The sequence below is a fragment of the Siphateles boraxobius genome, unplaced genomic scaffold, assembly GCF_051911475.1.
Source record: "Siphateles boraxobius isolate OS27281-9 unplaced genomic scaffold, OSU_SipBor_1 17, whole genome shotgun sequence".
NCBI lineage: Eukaryota > Metazoa > Chordata > Actinopteri > Cypriniformes > Leuciscidae > Siphateles > Siphateles boraxobius.
In genome coordinates, this window is record NW_027508777.1 from 5,726,429 (window position 1) to 5,742,938 (window position 16,510).

Genomic DNA, 16,510 nt, shown 5'->3' on the forward strand with positions numbered 1-16,510 from the left:
ATTCTGAATCACTACGGTACGCCTATAAGAAGTGTTTATATTCGGACTATTTTATCCCGGGGTCGTCTCGGCTGCGGAGTAGCCCAGTGCCTGCGTGACTCGCCATAGACATTAACGGAGAGAAGTTCCGTCTACAATGTGCTTCCGCAAGACACGTGCAGTTTATTTATTGACGAACGTAGACGTCACGCGCATTGCACACTGATGGTGAAACGCGCCAATTATGAATTCACGAATTAAGGCATATAAAAATGATAAAAATGTTCTCACGAAACACAGAGTCCCTTCCTCCTACGTCTTTTCAGTGGTTATATTTTCCTCTGTCAAGCGATTACTTTCATGATCGCTCGACAGAGGAAAAGGAAATTATTATAAAATGCAGAAGGTAAGGAGTGTGAGATTTCTGCTTTTTGTTACAACTATAAACTTTGATAACGAAAAATCTGTATCAGTTTATTATAATACTCTAATCTTTTAAAATGTAATGCATACATTTGAATGTTTAATAATTTTTAAAAGATAGAAAGATGATAATAGACAGATAGATAGACAGATAGATAGAATATGATTCAAATGTAAATAGATAGATTGTATATAATTCAAATGTAAAATGTTTAAAATTACAGATTAAAATTACTGTCCAAAATCCATGAAAATCCTGGATTATCCATGATAATTAATATATTACAGGTATTTCTGCTGCAACCCAGAAAGCCTTTGCTAGTCTTGGTCCATTAAAACCACTATTCATCAGCATGCATTGATTAATCCCATGGCATGTAGCAACAAAAAAAAAAAGTGTGACCAAATCATATGCTGGTGCGACCAACTGAGAAAGTTGGTAGCACCAGTGCAACCAGTGGAAAAGTTAGTCTGGAGCCCTGAACATGTTTATAAATAACTGAAAAAAGCAAGCATGTAAGTGCATGTCAAAACATCCCAAGGGCCCCAAAAACACCTTGGTCCCCAGAGGATTATTGGTTTACAAAGCTTTTGTTGTGTTTTTGTACACTGATAACACATACAATTGATATCTGGTGTACAAAACCAAACAGAAGTTGATTGGCACACTATGTCTGCATGTTATTTTAGCCTGAAAAAATGATTTTTGATCCTATATTTGTACAAATGATAATACAGTACTATACTATGATGCAAAAGTACAACACCGAACACATTTTTATAATACTGAAAACGACCGTAAATCGAATAATTCTAGTTATTAATTTAGTAATTAATTCTAATAGTTCTTCCAGTTCTGAAATGTCCTGTTATATGAAAGTGTGCTATCTTTATGGTTACTATACTTGCAGTTTAGCCTGCAAGCAAAAAGTAACTGAAAACAAAAGTGACATTTCAGAGGAGAAAAAAAATATGTGGCCATGCCACTGGATATGACAAAGAGACCACTGCAAATCGTTTTGTCCTTTGTGTCTGAAGTAGCGCAAGAGTGACAGCCCTGAAGAGATTTTTAAAGTTGTTTTTTTTCTATATATTAGAGTGACATACAAAAAAAAGTAAAGACTCATAACTCCAAAACTGTAGCAAGGAGAATAAAAAGGTAGGTATCGTTTGATAGAAAACCAATTTTTTTGAAAAAAAATTAATTAAACAATTACATTTGGACATTCTCATGCTGAGAAACTGCTGATACAGACAAAAAAAAGCGTATTATAGTTTTACATATCTTTCTTATTTGACATGCAATAATTCAGGAAGGAAATAAGCTAAGAGGAAAATATTTTTTTAGTGAAGTTCCCCTACATGTGCGCTGCATCTGTATGACATTTTGTGGTGATAGCATTACGTAATCAAAGGTTACAGCATTTGTTTAGCCCTTGAAACACCATTAATCAGTATTTTTTTAAATTGTTCCTCCATGAGGAATATCTTGTGATCAACGCAATGGATTATGTTGATCAACTTATGGACTCATTTTAATTGACTAATTGTAATTGTGAGAATCTGCTGTTATTAATGTGTCATTGTCCACAATCAGAGCATGTTTTATGAAGTTACGAGTGAAAACGTGACATAAATGCAGAACAGCGAGGATGGAGAGTCCAGGTTTATCCAGTGGAAGTGGGTTGTCGTGGTTTTGTGGCACACTCTACAACCCGGTTCCTCAGAGACGTCGGATTCAGTGGCCAAGAGTTGCGTCGTACAGTAAAGAACTTATCTGAAGCAGCAGAAAGGAGCAGCAACTGGCTGTGGTTGAGACGGAAAGATTCTAGCTGGCTGTGTACAGGCCGCCATGCTACGGTTTCGTAGAATTCTTGAAAACTTGGAAGGTCTGTTGGTTTATTTGTATAGGTTGTATAGTATTTACAGTCATTACGTTCCTGTGTATATTGCGTGAATGACGGGTGGTTGGGCAGATATTGTGTTTTGCGGTAGGTGGTATGCCATACGGAACCGTTGCCACTGAAACTGCATATTAACGCACCAGTGGGGCTCGACAGCCTTAGTCAAACGGGTTGGCGCGTATGGTTGGGTTGCGGAGAGATTGTGAGATTGTGGTTAGGTCTCAGCAGCAACTGTTGGTTTATTTGTATAGGTTGTATAGTATTTACAGTCATTACGTTCCTGTATATATTGCGTGAATGACGGGTGGTTGGGCAGATATTGTGTTTTGTGGTAGGTGGTATGCTATACGGAACCGTTGCCACTGAAACTGCATATTAACGCACCAGTGGGGCTCGACAGCCTTAGTCAAACGGGTTGGCGCGTATGGTTGGGTTGCGGTGAGATTGTGGTTAGGTCTCAGCAGCAACTGTTGGTTTATTCGTATAGGTTGTATAGTATTTACAGTCATTACGTTCCTGTGTATATTGCGTGAATGACGGGTGGTTGGGCAGATATTGTGTTTTGTGGTAGGTGGTATGCCATACGGAACCGTTGCCACTGAAACTGCATATTAACGCACCAGTGGGGCTCGACAGCCTTAGTCAAACGGGTTGGCGCGTATGGTTGGGTTTCGGAGAGATTGTGAGATTGTGGTTAGGTCTCAGCAGCAAGAGGGAAGTAGAGGTCAGTAAGCTGGGCTGAGTTGAGTGGGGGACGGAGGGGGGTGACTCTGGGATGCCAGAGTCACTGTCGAGCCCTCTTGAGGTGTCGTGGGCTAGTCGACGAAACACTGAGGACGGAAGGTGCCCACTTGAAGACCCTAGAGATGTTCCCTACTCCGCTCAATCCAGAGGGTTGTTATGGGGGACCGCACTGTGGTTGCAGCCGTTGTGTGTGCTGACGCGCAATACACTGTATTAACACCAGACAGAAGATTCACGTCACCAGATGGAAAGAAGCGTAAATGGATGGAGAAGCATAGGTTACTGTAAAGCTACGTCTTAGTTTGTGATTATCTTGGCGAAAGCCGAGTACAAATCAGCATGAAGTTTTAACATCTACTCTCGTGTAATGGAAATCATGAAGATCTGGATACGTCCAGTGACTGCGGTGAATAGTGCTGCTGGCAACAAGGGAAAGACCTTGTGACAGCCTGGAGAGACAGCTGACAGGAGGAAAGAGACCCCAATGGGGCTGGTAAGGGTTAGCTACCCTTGTCGGCAGTATCCAGCTCTGTGTTTACAGGATGCTGGAGACACCCGCCCAAGGCTTCTAAATTAAAGAGGAAAATACCCCTAGAGTCTGCGAGAGCAGGGGCGGAAGATGACTCAATGGTGGACAACATGGTTAACGACTTTGGAATGGAAACGGATATGAGTATAGAGAGTACTTCACAAAAGACTAGTTCAGGTTCTGCAGTTAGCAAAGCCATTGAACTCCAAGCTTGTGTCTGTGGCTGGAGCAAGGCGACAATGGTCAGGGGTTTGAAGATTCATCAAGGGAAAATGAAATGCTTGAGGGAGAAGGGACAAGGGCCTCGCATTGATCAGTACTTCTTACGAAGTCAGTCAAGTCAGTCGAATGAAATCCAGCGACAGGAAGCAAACCACAGTTCGCAGGATATCAGCACCCCTGTCATAGAGGAGAGGAGGGTTTGCACAGTTAGTGATGAACACATTGATTCTTGTGAACCCGGTCAGACTAACCAGCATAAGAGAGAAAAGAACCTCAACGGGCATAGGCCTGGAGTTAGATGGCCAAGAGCTTGTGAGAAAACTGCATGGGACACGGTAAACACAGATCTATGCTTTGCATTAGAAAGATTAACTGGTACAGTTGAAAAGAAGCTGGATAAATTTGGGGACATCATTTACGCATATGGAAGTGAGAGGTTTGGTGTGGAAAAAAGGAAGGAAAAAGTACAAACTACTCCTGGATTGTCTAGACGGCAGCAGAAAATTGAAGGGTTAGTTAGAGAAAGGAGACAGCTGAGGAAGCAATGGAAAAGAGCGGAACAAAGTCAGAAGGAGGGACTCAATCTTTTACAAAGGGCCATAAAAGATAAGCTTGCAACATTACGCAGAGCTGAGCGCCTACGGAAACGCTACAAAAAGAAGGAGCGTGCGAGGGCTAATTTCTATAAAGATCCATTCAAATTCGCAAAGAAGTTATTCACCAGTGAGAAGAATGGCACTTTAAAAGCATCTAGGGTTGAGCTAGAGAGATATTTGGAGGAAACACATACAGATGCAAAAAGGCATAAGCCTATGTCTATTCCGTCAGACATCCCACCTGTCAATCCACCAGAATACCAAATGGAGGTCTGTGCACCTAAGTGGAAAGAGATAGAGCAGGTTGTGAGAAAGGCAAGGGCTTCATCATCTCCAGGGCCTAATGGAGTTCCGTACAGAGTGTACAAGAGTGCTTCAGGAGTTCTACGAATTCTGTGGAAATTGATAAAAGTGGCTTGGGAAAATAGAGCATGGCGCAGAGCAGGGGGAGTCTTTATACCCAAAGAAAAAGATGCTACAAGCATCAGTCAGTTTCGCCCTATTTCACTATTAAACGTGGAAGGAAAGATTTTCTTCAGCATTATTGCTCAGAGATTGTCAACCTACCTATTAAAGAATGGCTTCATTGACACTTCAGTTCAAAAAGCGGGCATTCCAGGATTCTCAGGATGCTTAGAACACATCAGTGTTATCTGGCAACGAATTCAATCAGCTAAAAAGGAGAGGAAGGAGCTCCACGTGACATTCCTGGATTTGGCTAATGCATATGGTTCAGTGCCACATGAGCTTCTTTGGGCATCATTTGATTTTTTCAGGGTACCGATGTCGATAACAAATTTAGTGAAAGCCTATTTTGGAGATTTGCAATTTAGTTTCTCAACTCCAGAATTCAGCACTACATGGCAATGCTTAGAGGTTGGAATAATGGCAGGATGCACCATTTCTCCACTGGCTTTTACCATGGCAATGGAAGTAATCATTAGGGCATCAAAATGGGTAGTAGGAGGAGAGCGCTTGGCTTCTGGGATGCGACTACCACCAATCAGAGCATACATGGATGACATGACAACCATGACTACAACGGTAGCCTGCACTAATCGGTTATTGGGGAAGTTAACAGATAATATTGAATGGGCACGAATGCAATTTAAGCCCTCTAAATCAAGGAGCATCTCCATAATTAAAGGCAAGGTAGTAGATAAAACATTCTTCATTAATGGTGAGGCAATACCAACAGTTTCTCAGAAGCCAGTGAAGAGTCTAGGGAGATGGTACGATGGGGATCTAAAGGACACAGTTCGAGTGGGAGAAGTTAGACGACAAGCAGTGGAAGGGTTGAAGAGCATAAACAGCTGTGCTCTACCAGGCAAACTGAAACTCTGGTGCTTTCAGTTTGGTCTACTGCCAAGGTTACTGTGGCCACTGACTGTGTATGAGGTTTCTTTGACAACAGTGGATAAGCTGGAAGCGTTAATAAGTTCATACATCAGGAAATGGTTGGGAGTTCCACGCTGCCTCAGCAGAGTGGAACTTTATAGTAAAGGAGTATTGCAGCTGCCAGTCTCTGCTTTAACCGAGAAGTTTAAGTGTGCCAAGGTCAGACTGGAAATGACTTTAGCAGAGTCACGTGACAAATGTGTAAGGGAGACAGCCCCTGTGGTAAAAACTGGTAGAAAGTGGTCAGCAAAGAAATCTGTAGTAGAGGCAAAGGCTGACCTTCAAATTGGGGATATCGTGGGACAGGTACAGCATGGAAGAGGGGGTTTTGGGCTCAGTTTAGCTCCTCCTAAATGGCACAAGGCAGGCCCAGCCCAAAGGAGGAAGCTGGTAGTCAACGAGGTGCGAAAGCAGGAGGAGAGGATGAGATGTATAAAGGCCATTTCCCAGGCCAAGCAGGGAGAGTGGATGAGATGGGAGAGTGTGGAACAACGCAAAATGGGCTGGCAAGACCTTTGGTCAATGGAAGAGAGTAGGATCAGTTTCCTTATTAGGTCAACATATGATGTTCGCCCATCACCGCAGAACCTAAACCTCTGGGTAGGAGAGGATCCATCTTGTCCTTTGTGTTCATCACCTGCCACATAAAGGCACATTTTGACAGGATGTAAGGTGTCTCTTAGCCAGGGTCGGTTTACTTGGCGCCATGACCAAGTATTGCGATGTTTGGCTTTAGCATTGGAAGGCAAGCGTAGTATGACCAATAAATTGCCGCCTGTTCTAGCAAAACATTACACGCAGAAGACAATATTCCTCCGCCCAGGCGAGCAACCACCAAGAAAAGGTGCTAACACCAATTCTCGCCCAGGACAACTGGAAGCTGCTAGGGACTGGAAGATGCTGGTTGATCTTGATCAACGGCTTATTTTTCCACCTGAGATTGCCACCACTAACCTACGACCAGATATTGTTTTGTGGTCTGGATCAGCACGCATTGTTCAACTGATAGAGTTAACAGTGCCATGGGAGGATGCGGTAGATGAGGCATATGAGAGGAAGAAACTGCGGTATGCTCATCTGGCCACTGAAGCAGAACAGCGAGGATGGAGAGTCCAGGTTTATCCAGTGGAAGTGGGTTGTCGTGGTTTTGTGGCACACTCTACAACCCGGTTCCTCAGAGACGTCGGATTCAGTGGCCAAGAGTTGCGTCGTACAGTAAAGAACTTATCTGAAGCAGCAGAAAGGAGCAGCAACTGGCTGTGGTTGAGACGGAAAGATTCTAGCTGGCTGTGTACAGGCCGCCATGCTACGGTTTCGTAGAATTCTTGAAAACTTGAAAGGTCTGTTGGTTTATTTGTATAGGTTGTATAGTATTTACAGTCATTACGTTCCTGTGTATATTGCGTGAATGACGGGTGGTTGGGCAGATATTGTGTTTTGCGGTAGGTGGTATGCCATACGGAACCGTTGCCACTGAAACTGCATATTAACGCACCAGTGGGGCTCGACAGCCTTAGTCAAACGGGTTGGCGCGTATGGTTGGGTTGCGGAGAGATTGTGAGATTGTGGTTAGGTCTCAGCAGCAACTGTTGGTTTATTTGTATAGGTTGTATAGTATTTACAGTCATTACGTTCCTGTATATATTGCGTGAATGACGGGTGGTTGGGCAGATATTGTGTTTTGTGGTAGGTGGTATGCCATACGGAACCGTTGCCACTGAAACTGCATATTAACGCACCAGTGGGGCTCGACAGCCTTAGTCAAACGGGTTGGCGCGTATGGTTGGGTTGCGGTGAGATTGTGGTTAGGTCTCAGCAGCAACTGTTGGTTTATTTGTATAGGTTGTATAGTATTTACAGTCATTACGTTCCTGTGTATATTGCGTGAATGACAGGTGGTTGGGCAGATATTGTGTTTTGTGGTAGGTGGTATGCCATACGGAACCGTTGCCACTGAAACTGCATATTAACGCACCAGTGGGGCTCGACAGCCTTAGTCAAACGGGTTGGCGCGTATGGTTGGGTTGCGGAGAGATTGTGAGATTGTGGTTAGGTCTCAGCAGCAAGAGGGAAGTAGAGGTCAGTAAGCTGGGCTGAGTTGAGTGGGGGACGGAGGGGGGTGACTCTGGGACGCCAGAGTCACTGTCGAGCCCTCTTGAGGTGTCGTGGGCTAGTCGACGAAACACTGAGGACGGAAGGTGCCCACTTGAAGACCCTAGAGATGTTCCCTACTCCGCTCAATCCAGAGGGTTGTTATGGGGGACCGCACTGTGGTTGCAGCCGTTGTGTGTGCTGACGCGCAATACACTGTATTAACACCAGACAGAAGATTCACGTCACCAGATGGAAAGAAGCGTAAATGGATGGAGAAGCATAGGTTACTGTAAAGCTACGTCTTAGTTGGTGATTATCTTGGCGAAAGCCGAGTACAAATCAGCATGAAGTTTTAACATCTACTCTCGTGTAATGGAAATCTGCATCCGTATATTATTTACATGTTGGTCTTGTGAGGCTTCACGTAAAAAACTCGCTCAAGTTTATTCAAAGCCCACTCTTCTACTCCGTGAGAATTTTAAAATGACATGACACATGACTATCTGAGCTGTATGATGTTTTTGATGCATTACATACATAGTACAAAAAAGTATTTCACAAATAATGATTTTTATTTATTTATCTGCAAATAACTCAGCACTACTAAGTAGTAGGGATTATTAATACCACTTTTTCCAGAGAGAGTCTGATATCGATACTATTTTTGGTACTCGCCGATACGGATACCTAAAAACCGATACCATGGATATTCACTGCATTTCTAATTTTTAAATGTATTAGAAGATAAAACAAAAGAATATAAATCATATTAGTTGGATTAATTTGTTAATCAAATATATATTTCCTTCAGTTATTTTTATGCTTAATTAAGTCTGCTAAAATGCATTTGTATGAGCTTCTGTTACTTTCACTCTTCCTTCTATTGCTCTATCGTATTTTATCTTTCATTTAATATCACATCACATAGTTAGAGCAGCTTCAGCAGGGCTCAGTGCTGAGGATTGGGTCAGTGGTACAAATGTTTAGACACCAGTGAAATATCAATTCTTTATTCCAATTTTGATATTACAAAAAATCCCAGCCTAATTAATGTGAATTTAAACCATTATTAGAGACAAGTAAGCAGTCAGTAATAAAATAATAACAAATAATCAAATTACACATATATAGCACAAATAGCACACATAAATACAATAGAACAAAGAAAGGCTACAAATGAATTAAAGTGTTTTAGAGTTTTTCGGGTAGATCTAACAGGTACAGAAATTTGAATGAAGCAATCAAATGTGAAAAAAAATATTGCATATTCTTTACTGTATAAATTAAATATAGATGGTTCTATTTGTAAAGTTTAAAAGGATAGCCTATTTAGTCAAGAGCAGTGAGTAATTTATTTGTCCATTGTTTGATTAACATTAAAACACAGCAACAGGTTTATTAAATTGCTGCCCCTTTAAGACTAAACGCACAGACCCCATTTGAAAATACTGTCTACATTCAATTGAGATATAACCGACTTTGTTTACTGAAATACTCGCCAAGACATGCGTTTTTACATAAACTTGTGTGAAATTGTCCGTACAAACGCAAGTTGTGAAAGACAATTCAATTCAGTATTCGCGCGCTGTCTATCAAGACGTTGGTTTTCGGAGCGGTCGCTTTGGATGTTTGCATTCATGGACCTTCTTGACCTGCAAACGTACCGTAATAATGTAGGGAACCACCCATTATACATAAATCAGGTAGCAGTTCATGTTTTACTTACATAGCACATGTTATTTGGATTAAAACTAAATCGTATGAGTTAAACGATGAACAATCAAGAGCATTCAACAGAAGTGCTGCTCTCTCCTCAGTTAACGTTAATAAGCTACATGCCTCATTTTACTTTCTTTGCCATTGACATCCGATTGAACAACAAACTTTCCACCGATGTCTGTGAAAAAGGGATGCGCTCGACCAGCTCGTGCGCGTCTGTGCCTCTGCACGCTCAATCCACTGCGTGGTTTTCTCTTATCAGCTCGCGCACCACAGCTATATAGGCGTTACTATATTTTGTTTAATATTCCACTAATAAGATACATTTACTTCACAGACAGCCTTCTTTTTTATCCCCATTATAACCTCTGTTGTCAGTGTTTCTTTGTCTGGACACAAACACTGTTTACACGCTGCCTGGTATCGGTTGTTGTATCGGAGCATTTTTACGAGTACACAAGCTCAGTTATCGGGCCCGATACCGATACTGGTATCGGTGCATCACTACTTAGAAGTTAATCAAATTGGCAACATTCATTGTAAAGTTCAGACTGTAGGCTTTCAAATCACTCTATTTTGACACTTCGGTATTAAAAGAAAATATTGGGAATGTGGAATATTTTTAGGAATAAGTCAATTTTAAAAAAAGGGATAAAAGCACACCTCATCTCAACCTGCTTGCGTTTCTGCAGCTCCTGATTCCTGAGCTCCTCCAAGCGTCGCAGTTCCTCTTGACGTCTCATGAGATCTGTTGGTATTAGTCCACAAATATTTACAATGATAAAGTTAAGAATAGAAGTACTGTTCCCTGAAGGAGAGAAATGAGACAACACACTGGTTGTGGGAGATCACAGTCATTGTGTACTCATGTATGCTGTCCTCATTACAATTTCTAGATGCCTTTTCAAGCAAAAAAAAAAAAAACTTATTATATTCAAAAATTTAAGTATTTCCCTAAAACATTGTGGTGGACAAAATAAGTGTTTCTTTTAGAAAACTAATATGTTGTAAAAAGGCATACTACCTTGTCTCATCATCATGAGTTGATGCTCATGTTTGGCAGCCTCCATTTCAGCCTCCAATTTCTCTTTTGCCTCCTGTATGTTCCGTTCCACTTGTTCCCTCTGCTGTTTCTCCATCTCATCCAGAGCCTTCCAGCGAGATGAGTACTCAAACTCAAAGGTGCCTGGCTGTGCAAAGCGTGGCTGATGCTCCCGTTCCCTGTATTGCAGATTCTTGGGGTTAATTTAAAACTTTTTTCTTTAGATAGGCCTATACTACATGCATATGGAATACAATTAATCTCAATTATCTAAATACATACTTGTGATACTGTGCTGATTTTTGCAACATTTTTTCTGGTAGACCATCTTCATCATCAAACTGTTCTGTTGGCTCAAGAATGACTGGACGAGGGGACCTGAAGGACAAAAATGAAGGGAAAAAAAATCCATGTCAAAACTCTCTTACTTGACTTAACATATTTGATATCTACAGACAGCTCAATCACTGATAAACACAGATCATACTGTGAAAATAAAAAAAGTTATTACATTGTAAGCAGAAGAGCTCCATCTGCACAGCGGTCCAAGGCTTTTCGGGCAGCAGGCTTATTGGCAAACTCCACAATCCCCTTGCCTGTGGGTCGTCCTCGGTCATCAACCACCACGACTGCCCGCTCAACTAGGCCGAACTGTGAGAAGGCCTGTTCAAGAAGCTCATTAGATACTACTGGTGAGAGGTTTCGTACTGTGAGTGCAGCCCCATGTGTGGCAAAACGGATCCGGATGGGCCTGTTCCCCAGCACTGTGCCGTCCAGCTCAGCCTTAGCAATCTCTGCAAGTGTCCTTGTCTCCTGAATAATCAAAACAGTGACAATTGAAAATATGGATGCTTAAATGCTACAAGCAGTCTGTTTACAAACACAAGTGAGCACAATTTGCAAACTTATTTATGGTTTTGATGGAAAGTGTCCAGTAACTAAAATCCAGTTCAGTCCTAAAATCCAGTTCAGTCCAAAAATCTACAAACTTACAAAATACATCAATCTTTCTTTGTTCACTTTTTATTTAGATATAATAGCATAGCAACCCCAGTTATAGTGCTTCAGGTGGGAGATCGTATTCTCAAAACATAATACTTAGATATTATAAATGGATTGATAAAAAAAAATTCAGGTTTAATTATACCTCTGGGTTGTATTTAATACTGATATATCAATTCTACATTATCAAATAATTACGGGGGTTCAGGGTTTATTATATGAAAGCACGGACCTTCAAGCTCAAAAGGTTGGGAACCACTGATCTAAATCAATCTTCTCCTCCTAGAGGGTTTATTCGATTCACACCAAACTTTTTCAACATGATGCAAATACATTGAAGATGGTAAATTGCAAATGGATATTGAATATCTCGAACGGTGTTGCCATGGCGAAGAATTAAAGTAATGACAAAAAAGGGAAAGGAAGAGTCTCATATCTTCTAAACAGTACAACCACTTGATAGCATAGGCCTGTTTTTAAACAGGGTCGAGCAAATCATTGTTGCTGTGAACAGGGTTTTTATAATTACTTTTGTTAGGGGCCAAGCCCCAAAGGGCATAGCCCCTGGTGTAATTGTTCATTTTCTTATTATTATTAGGGGCCAAGCCCCGAAGGTGATAGAGCACATATTGTAATTGTTAGTTTTCGTCTTATTATTCTTCTTCTTCCGTATGGGGTGTCTATGGCAGCCCTATCAACAGAACATAGGAAAATTATGAAATTTGGCACATTGCCGAATCCGTGCATACCAATTTTGCCAGGATTGGATAAACCACGTGTCCGCCATTTTCAGTTTTGTTAAAAATTGTACAAAATTTGGTATCATTATTTGCATGTCCTGAAGGTACATGAGAAGTTTGAACACAGCGCCACCGTGTCCCAGAGATGTAAGTTTTGCAAAAACGCTTATAACCGTTGAAAACATTTCTCTATGCCGTTTTGTTCCCTGGCTAATGCCAATTCCGCCGATGTGTCATTTTCCAACAATGTGACACCCCGCCATATTGGAACCAATGAAAAACAGTTTTTTTTGATACTATGGAACGTTTTTGTGAACTCATTCTCACACTGAAACCTCTCCTCAGCAGACTGGTGAACATGCATGAGTGATTAGCTCAATGCCTGAACGGATTTTAAATTTTCGCTACCGTTCCCGGGTAATTTTTCTCCGAAGTTGACCTTGCCTGTGTATAATTCTTTATGCTATTTAGCTTAGCATTATAATTGGTTATTTGTAAAAGTTGCTTCTTTTGACATTGAGTCTTTCTGAGAATGATCTTATTTGAAATTTTAAAATAAACATGCAGTGCATTTATTTTAAAATTCTTAATTTTGAGTTGCTTCTTACTTGAACTATGAAACTTCGACATCTGTGTATAAATACATCGTCCAAGTGGCGCAATGAGATGAGCAAGAGGCTCTTGACCCAGAGAATGCTGGTTCAAATCCCATGTTTGTCAACTTTATAAAATTGTGTGTAACTTTGTCATTTCAAATTATGCTTGGTGCCTTGGTTATTAGTAATTTTTGCTCTTTTGGCTCTGCATTGCACTACAGCCCTTCAGGGGCTTGGCCCCGTATCGCTGCTTGCAGCTATATTTAGGTATTGCATTTAGATGTATATTAACTAGTGATGTCAATCGATTATATTTTTTATTTGGATTAATTACACTTTTGTTGTGCAATTAATCGCATTTATCATGAAATTAAGCATACGCCATTTGTCTAGTTTAACATTCATTTTGTCATAATTTACAGTATATATCCAACAAAGTAAACAATCAGATTGAAGGGTGATTCTCACAAAACTGCATTTTCTGCAAGCTTCAAGGAGAATCCAAAAGGACACCACAAAAGTCGATAATCGATATAATCCTATTATGTAATACATTGGGGGCATTCATGGCCTAATGGTAACAGAGTTGGACTGGTGACCCAACCGTTGCTGGTTCGATTCCAGTAGCGGCAGGAATATGACTGAGTTGTCCTTGAGCAAGGCACCCAATCGCTCCCCGGGCCCCACTCAAGGCTGCCTGCTGCTCCGGGTGTGTGTATCCACGTTTGCAGTGTGTGTGTGTGTGTTCACTACTCACTACTCTGCTCCTAATGTGTGTGCACTTACTTGGATGGGTTAAATGCAGAGGTCAAATTACAATTATGGGTTACCATACTTGGCCATCACGTGTCACTTTCATAATGTAATGTAATCCTATTATGTAATACATTTATGCACACCAATGCACCCATGAAAAAAGAAAACCTTTACAGAATTCACTGTTATAGTATGTGTACAGAGCAACAACAAAGATCTTGTTTTCATTTTAGGCGAGTCAAGCTGCGATACCGAACAGGACCACATGGAGATGCCAAAAAAACCTCCTAAATCAACCGCCTTGACTTGATTGCATAAACCTACGATTACTAAAAGTAACGCACACATGACATATAAAACATTATCCTGAGCGTGAAAACAATGCGAATGTACTGAAATGTGTCTACATAAATGCAGCATGCGATCAGTGATCGAGAGTGCACATTCACGGTTTGTTGTTTGTGCATCAATATAACAAGACTCCAGTGTTTCCCACAGGTTGAGAATTTGCTTGTGGTGGTGGGCAGGGCGGTGTGGACCGGTGCTTATTGAGCGGGTTCAGAATAAACTATTCAAACAAAGGTAAATTAATTATTTATTACAGAAAATATTCCTTATCATCAAGAAATAATTTAGAAATAATGTTGAAATTCATATTCAAAAAATTATACTACAAGCATGACCAAATATGTTCATAATGAATTCTTCAGATTTCCATAACTATTTACAAAGTTGACAATTTCTGTCTGAGCAATGAATTTTTCTCTACTTTGAAAAAAACAACAACTTACTAAGGCCTGCCTGTGTGGATAGGCTTCAGGGGCAGGTCCGTTTATACTAATCCTTAAGCATGCAGTAAGGTGCTCTCCTTGAAGTTTATTTCGCATGTCAGTTTTGATCTCAAATAGAAACAAACTTGCATAACCATTCTGGAAGATAGCACAAGAGAAAATTAAATGACAATTTTCAAATTGTGCTTTCTTGCATTATGGTTTAAAATCACTAACCCTTCATTTATAAAAGCGCTTTTAACAGTACGGATTGTTTCAAAGCAGCTTTACAGTGATAATAGAAATTACCGTAACAGATTGTTAAGGCTTTACCACAGCTCTGGGACAAAGTTATGGCCCAGCTAAAGATAGTCTTGATTGATTCACTTCCGTTGCGAAGATCATTAGTTATTAACTTAACTAACACAACACCGCTCTAAAGATCTAGATTTCTAGTCTAGATTTGAACTGACAGAGTGTGTCTGCTTCCCGGACAATGTTAGGAAGATTATTCCAAAGTTTTGGTGCTAAATAGGAAAAGGATCCACCGCCAGCACTAGATTTTGATATTTTAGGTATTATCAACTGGCCGGAAATTTCAGATTGCAATAGACGTGAAGAACTATAATGTGTTAAGAACTCGCTCAAGTACAGGGTTCCTGCACACTTTTTAAAGTCAAATTTAAGGCTTTTTAAGACCTGAAGAAATGAAAATAATACCGTACATCAGGGCTGTGCAATATTGACAAAAATATATCTCAATATTTTAAACGTTTTGTTGATAATAATTAGATGATATTTTACTGATTGTGTTTGTGTGCAGGTGCCATGGTGGGTTTAGGCCTGTTGTTAACAGCTGTATTCTGTCCTGGCAGATACGTCACTGTATTGTTAGACAGATAGCGAACATCAACAATAAGACTCAGTAGGCTTGACTCCAGAGGCCTGTACCATGATGGTAGTTGAACAAACTCAGGGTTACAGGATTAGTTTAGAGTTGACAAAACCAAACCAATCCAACCAGGCTTTGTTGGTACCATGATGCTGATCATCAACTTTCTCTGTCAACTCAGGCTTTGATCCTGAGTTTAGGAGTTTAGGTGTGACATCAGTAGCGAACAGCCAATCACACGTTGAGATAGAGTGAAACTGAGATTAATTTCTCGCGAGAGAAGCAGCGAAATTCACTTATTAAATAAAAGTATTAAAATAATAAGAATTTAAACAAATTTACACAGCAAGAAGAAAACAGCTGTCTATGAAAGAGGACAACTAAAAGAAAAAGTCTCGCTCTGTATATCAGTGCAAGTAAAAGTTGTGAAGTTATTTTATACAGCTGATAAAGGTATAGAGAGAATTGAACATTTAAGCTCACATGTAGTCATTTTATAGCTTCATCTATTGATGCTAAAGCGTATTTATATTACCTTTATATATTTATATATTTATATATTTAAACTGCGTAATAATAATTGATGAACTAAAATTGTACATGTGTGATTGATAAAGGGTATAATAATTACATAAATAATATCTAAATCATACAAATTTATTATTCTAAATAAGCATCACTAAAAACCAGACGATTTTGTCTTTAAAAATCATTTGCTATGTAGTGACCTTTAATTTGGAGTAGAAACAGGTGGAGTGACTTTATCGCATCAGACATGTGTCACTTTGCTCACAGCTGATTGGTCCAAGTTCAGATTGCAACCTCTTACCTAGAACATAACCTGCCCCGGACCAGGTTAGCCGTGTAGCGTAAGTTACTATGGCGATGAACACTGCTAAAAGCCAAACCACTTTCATGGTCCCTAAAACCCAGGGTTGACGCAAACTAAACTGAAACATAGCTGGCTAGCCACCTAAACCGGCTTCATGGTATAGGACCCAGGTTGAGTGTTTTCTTTACTGAAATCTTGATTGTTTTCTTTTTTGTAAAACTGCAATACAGTATAAAATAAACACTATGTTACAGTCAAATATGTGCAACATC

The 16,510-nt window shown here is 40.3% G+C and overlaps 1 protein-coding gene across 2 annotated transcripts in view; it reads right to left on the reverse strand.

Moving 5' to 3' along the window:
* Nucleotides 1–16,510, reverse strand: part of pspc1 (paraspeckle component 1) — a 93,371-nt gene that overhangs the window by 44,126 nt on the left and 32,735 nt on the right. For both annotated transcript variants that reach the window (XM_077232352.1, XM_077232353.1), the window contains exons 2-5: nucleotides 11,162–11,463; nucleotides 10,933–11,028; nucleotides 10,633–10,829; nucleotides 10,272–10,356 (exon numbers count right to left, since the gene is read on the reverse strand). In XM_077232352.1, coding sequence (XP_077088467.1) covers nucleotides 10,272–10,356; nucleotides 10,633–10,829; nucleotides 10,933–11,028; nucleotides 11,162–11,463 — 680 coding nt within the window. The remainder of the gene's footprint in view (nucleotides 1–10,271; nucleotides 10,357–10,632; nucleotides 10,830–10,932; nucleotides 11,029–11,161; nucleotides 11,464–16,510) is intronic.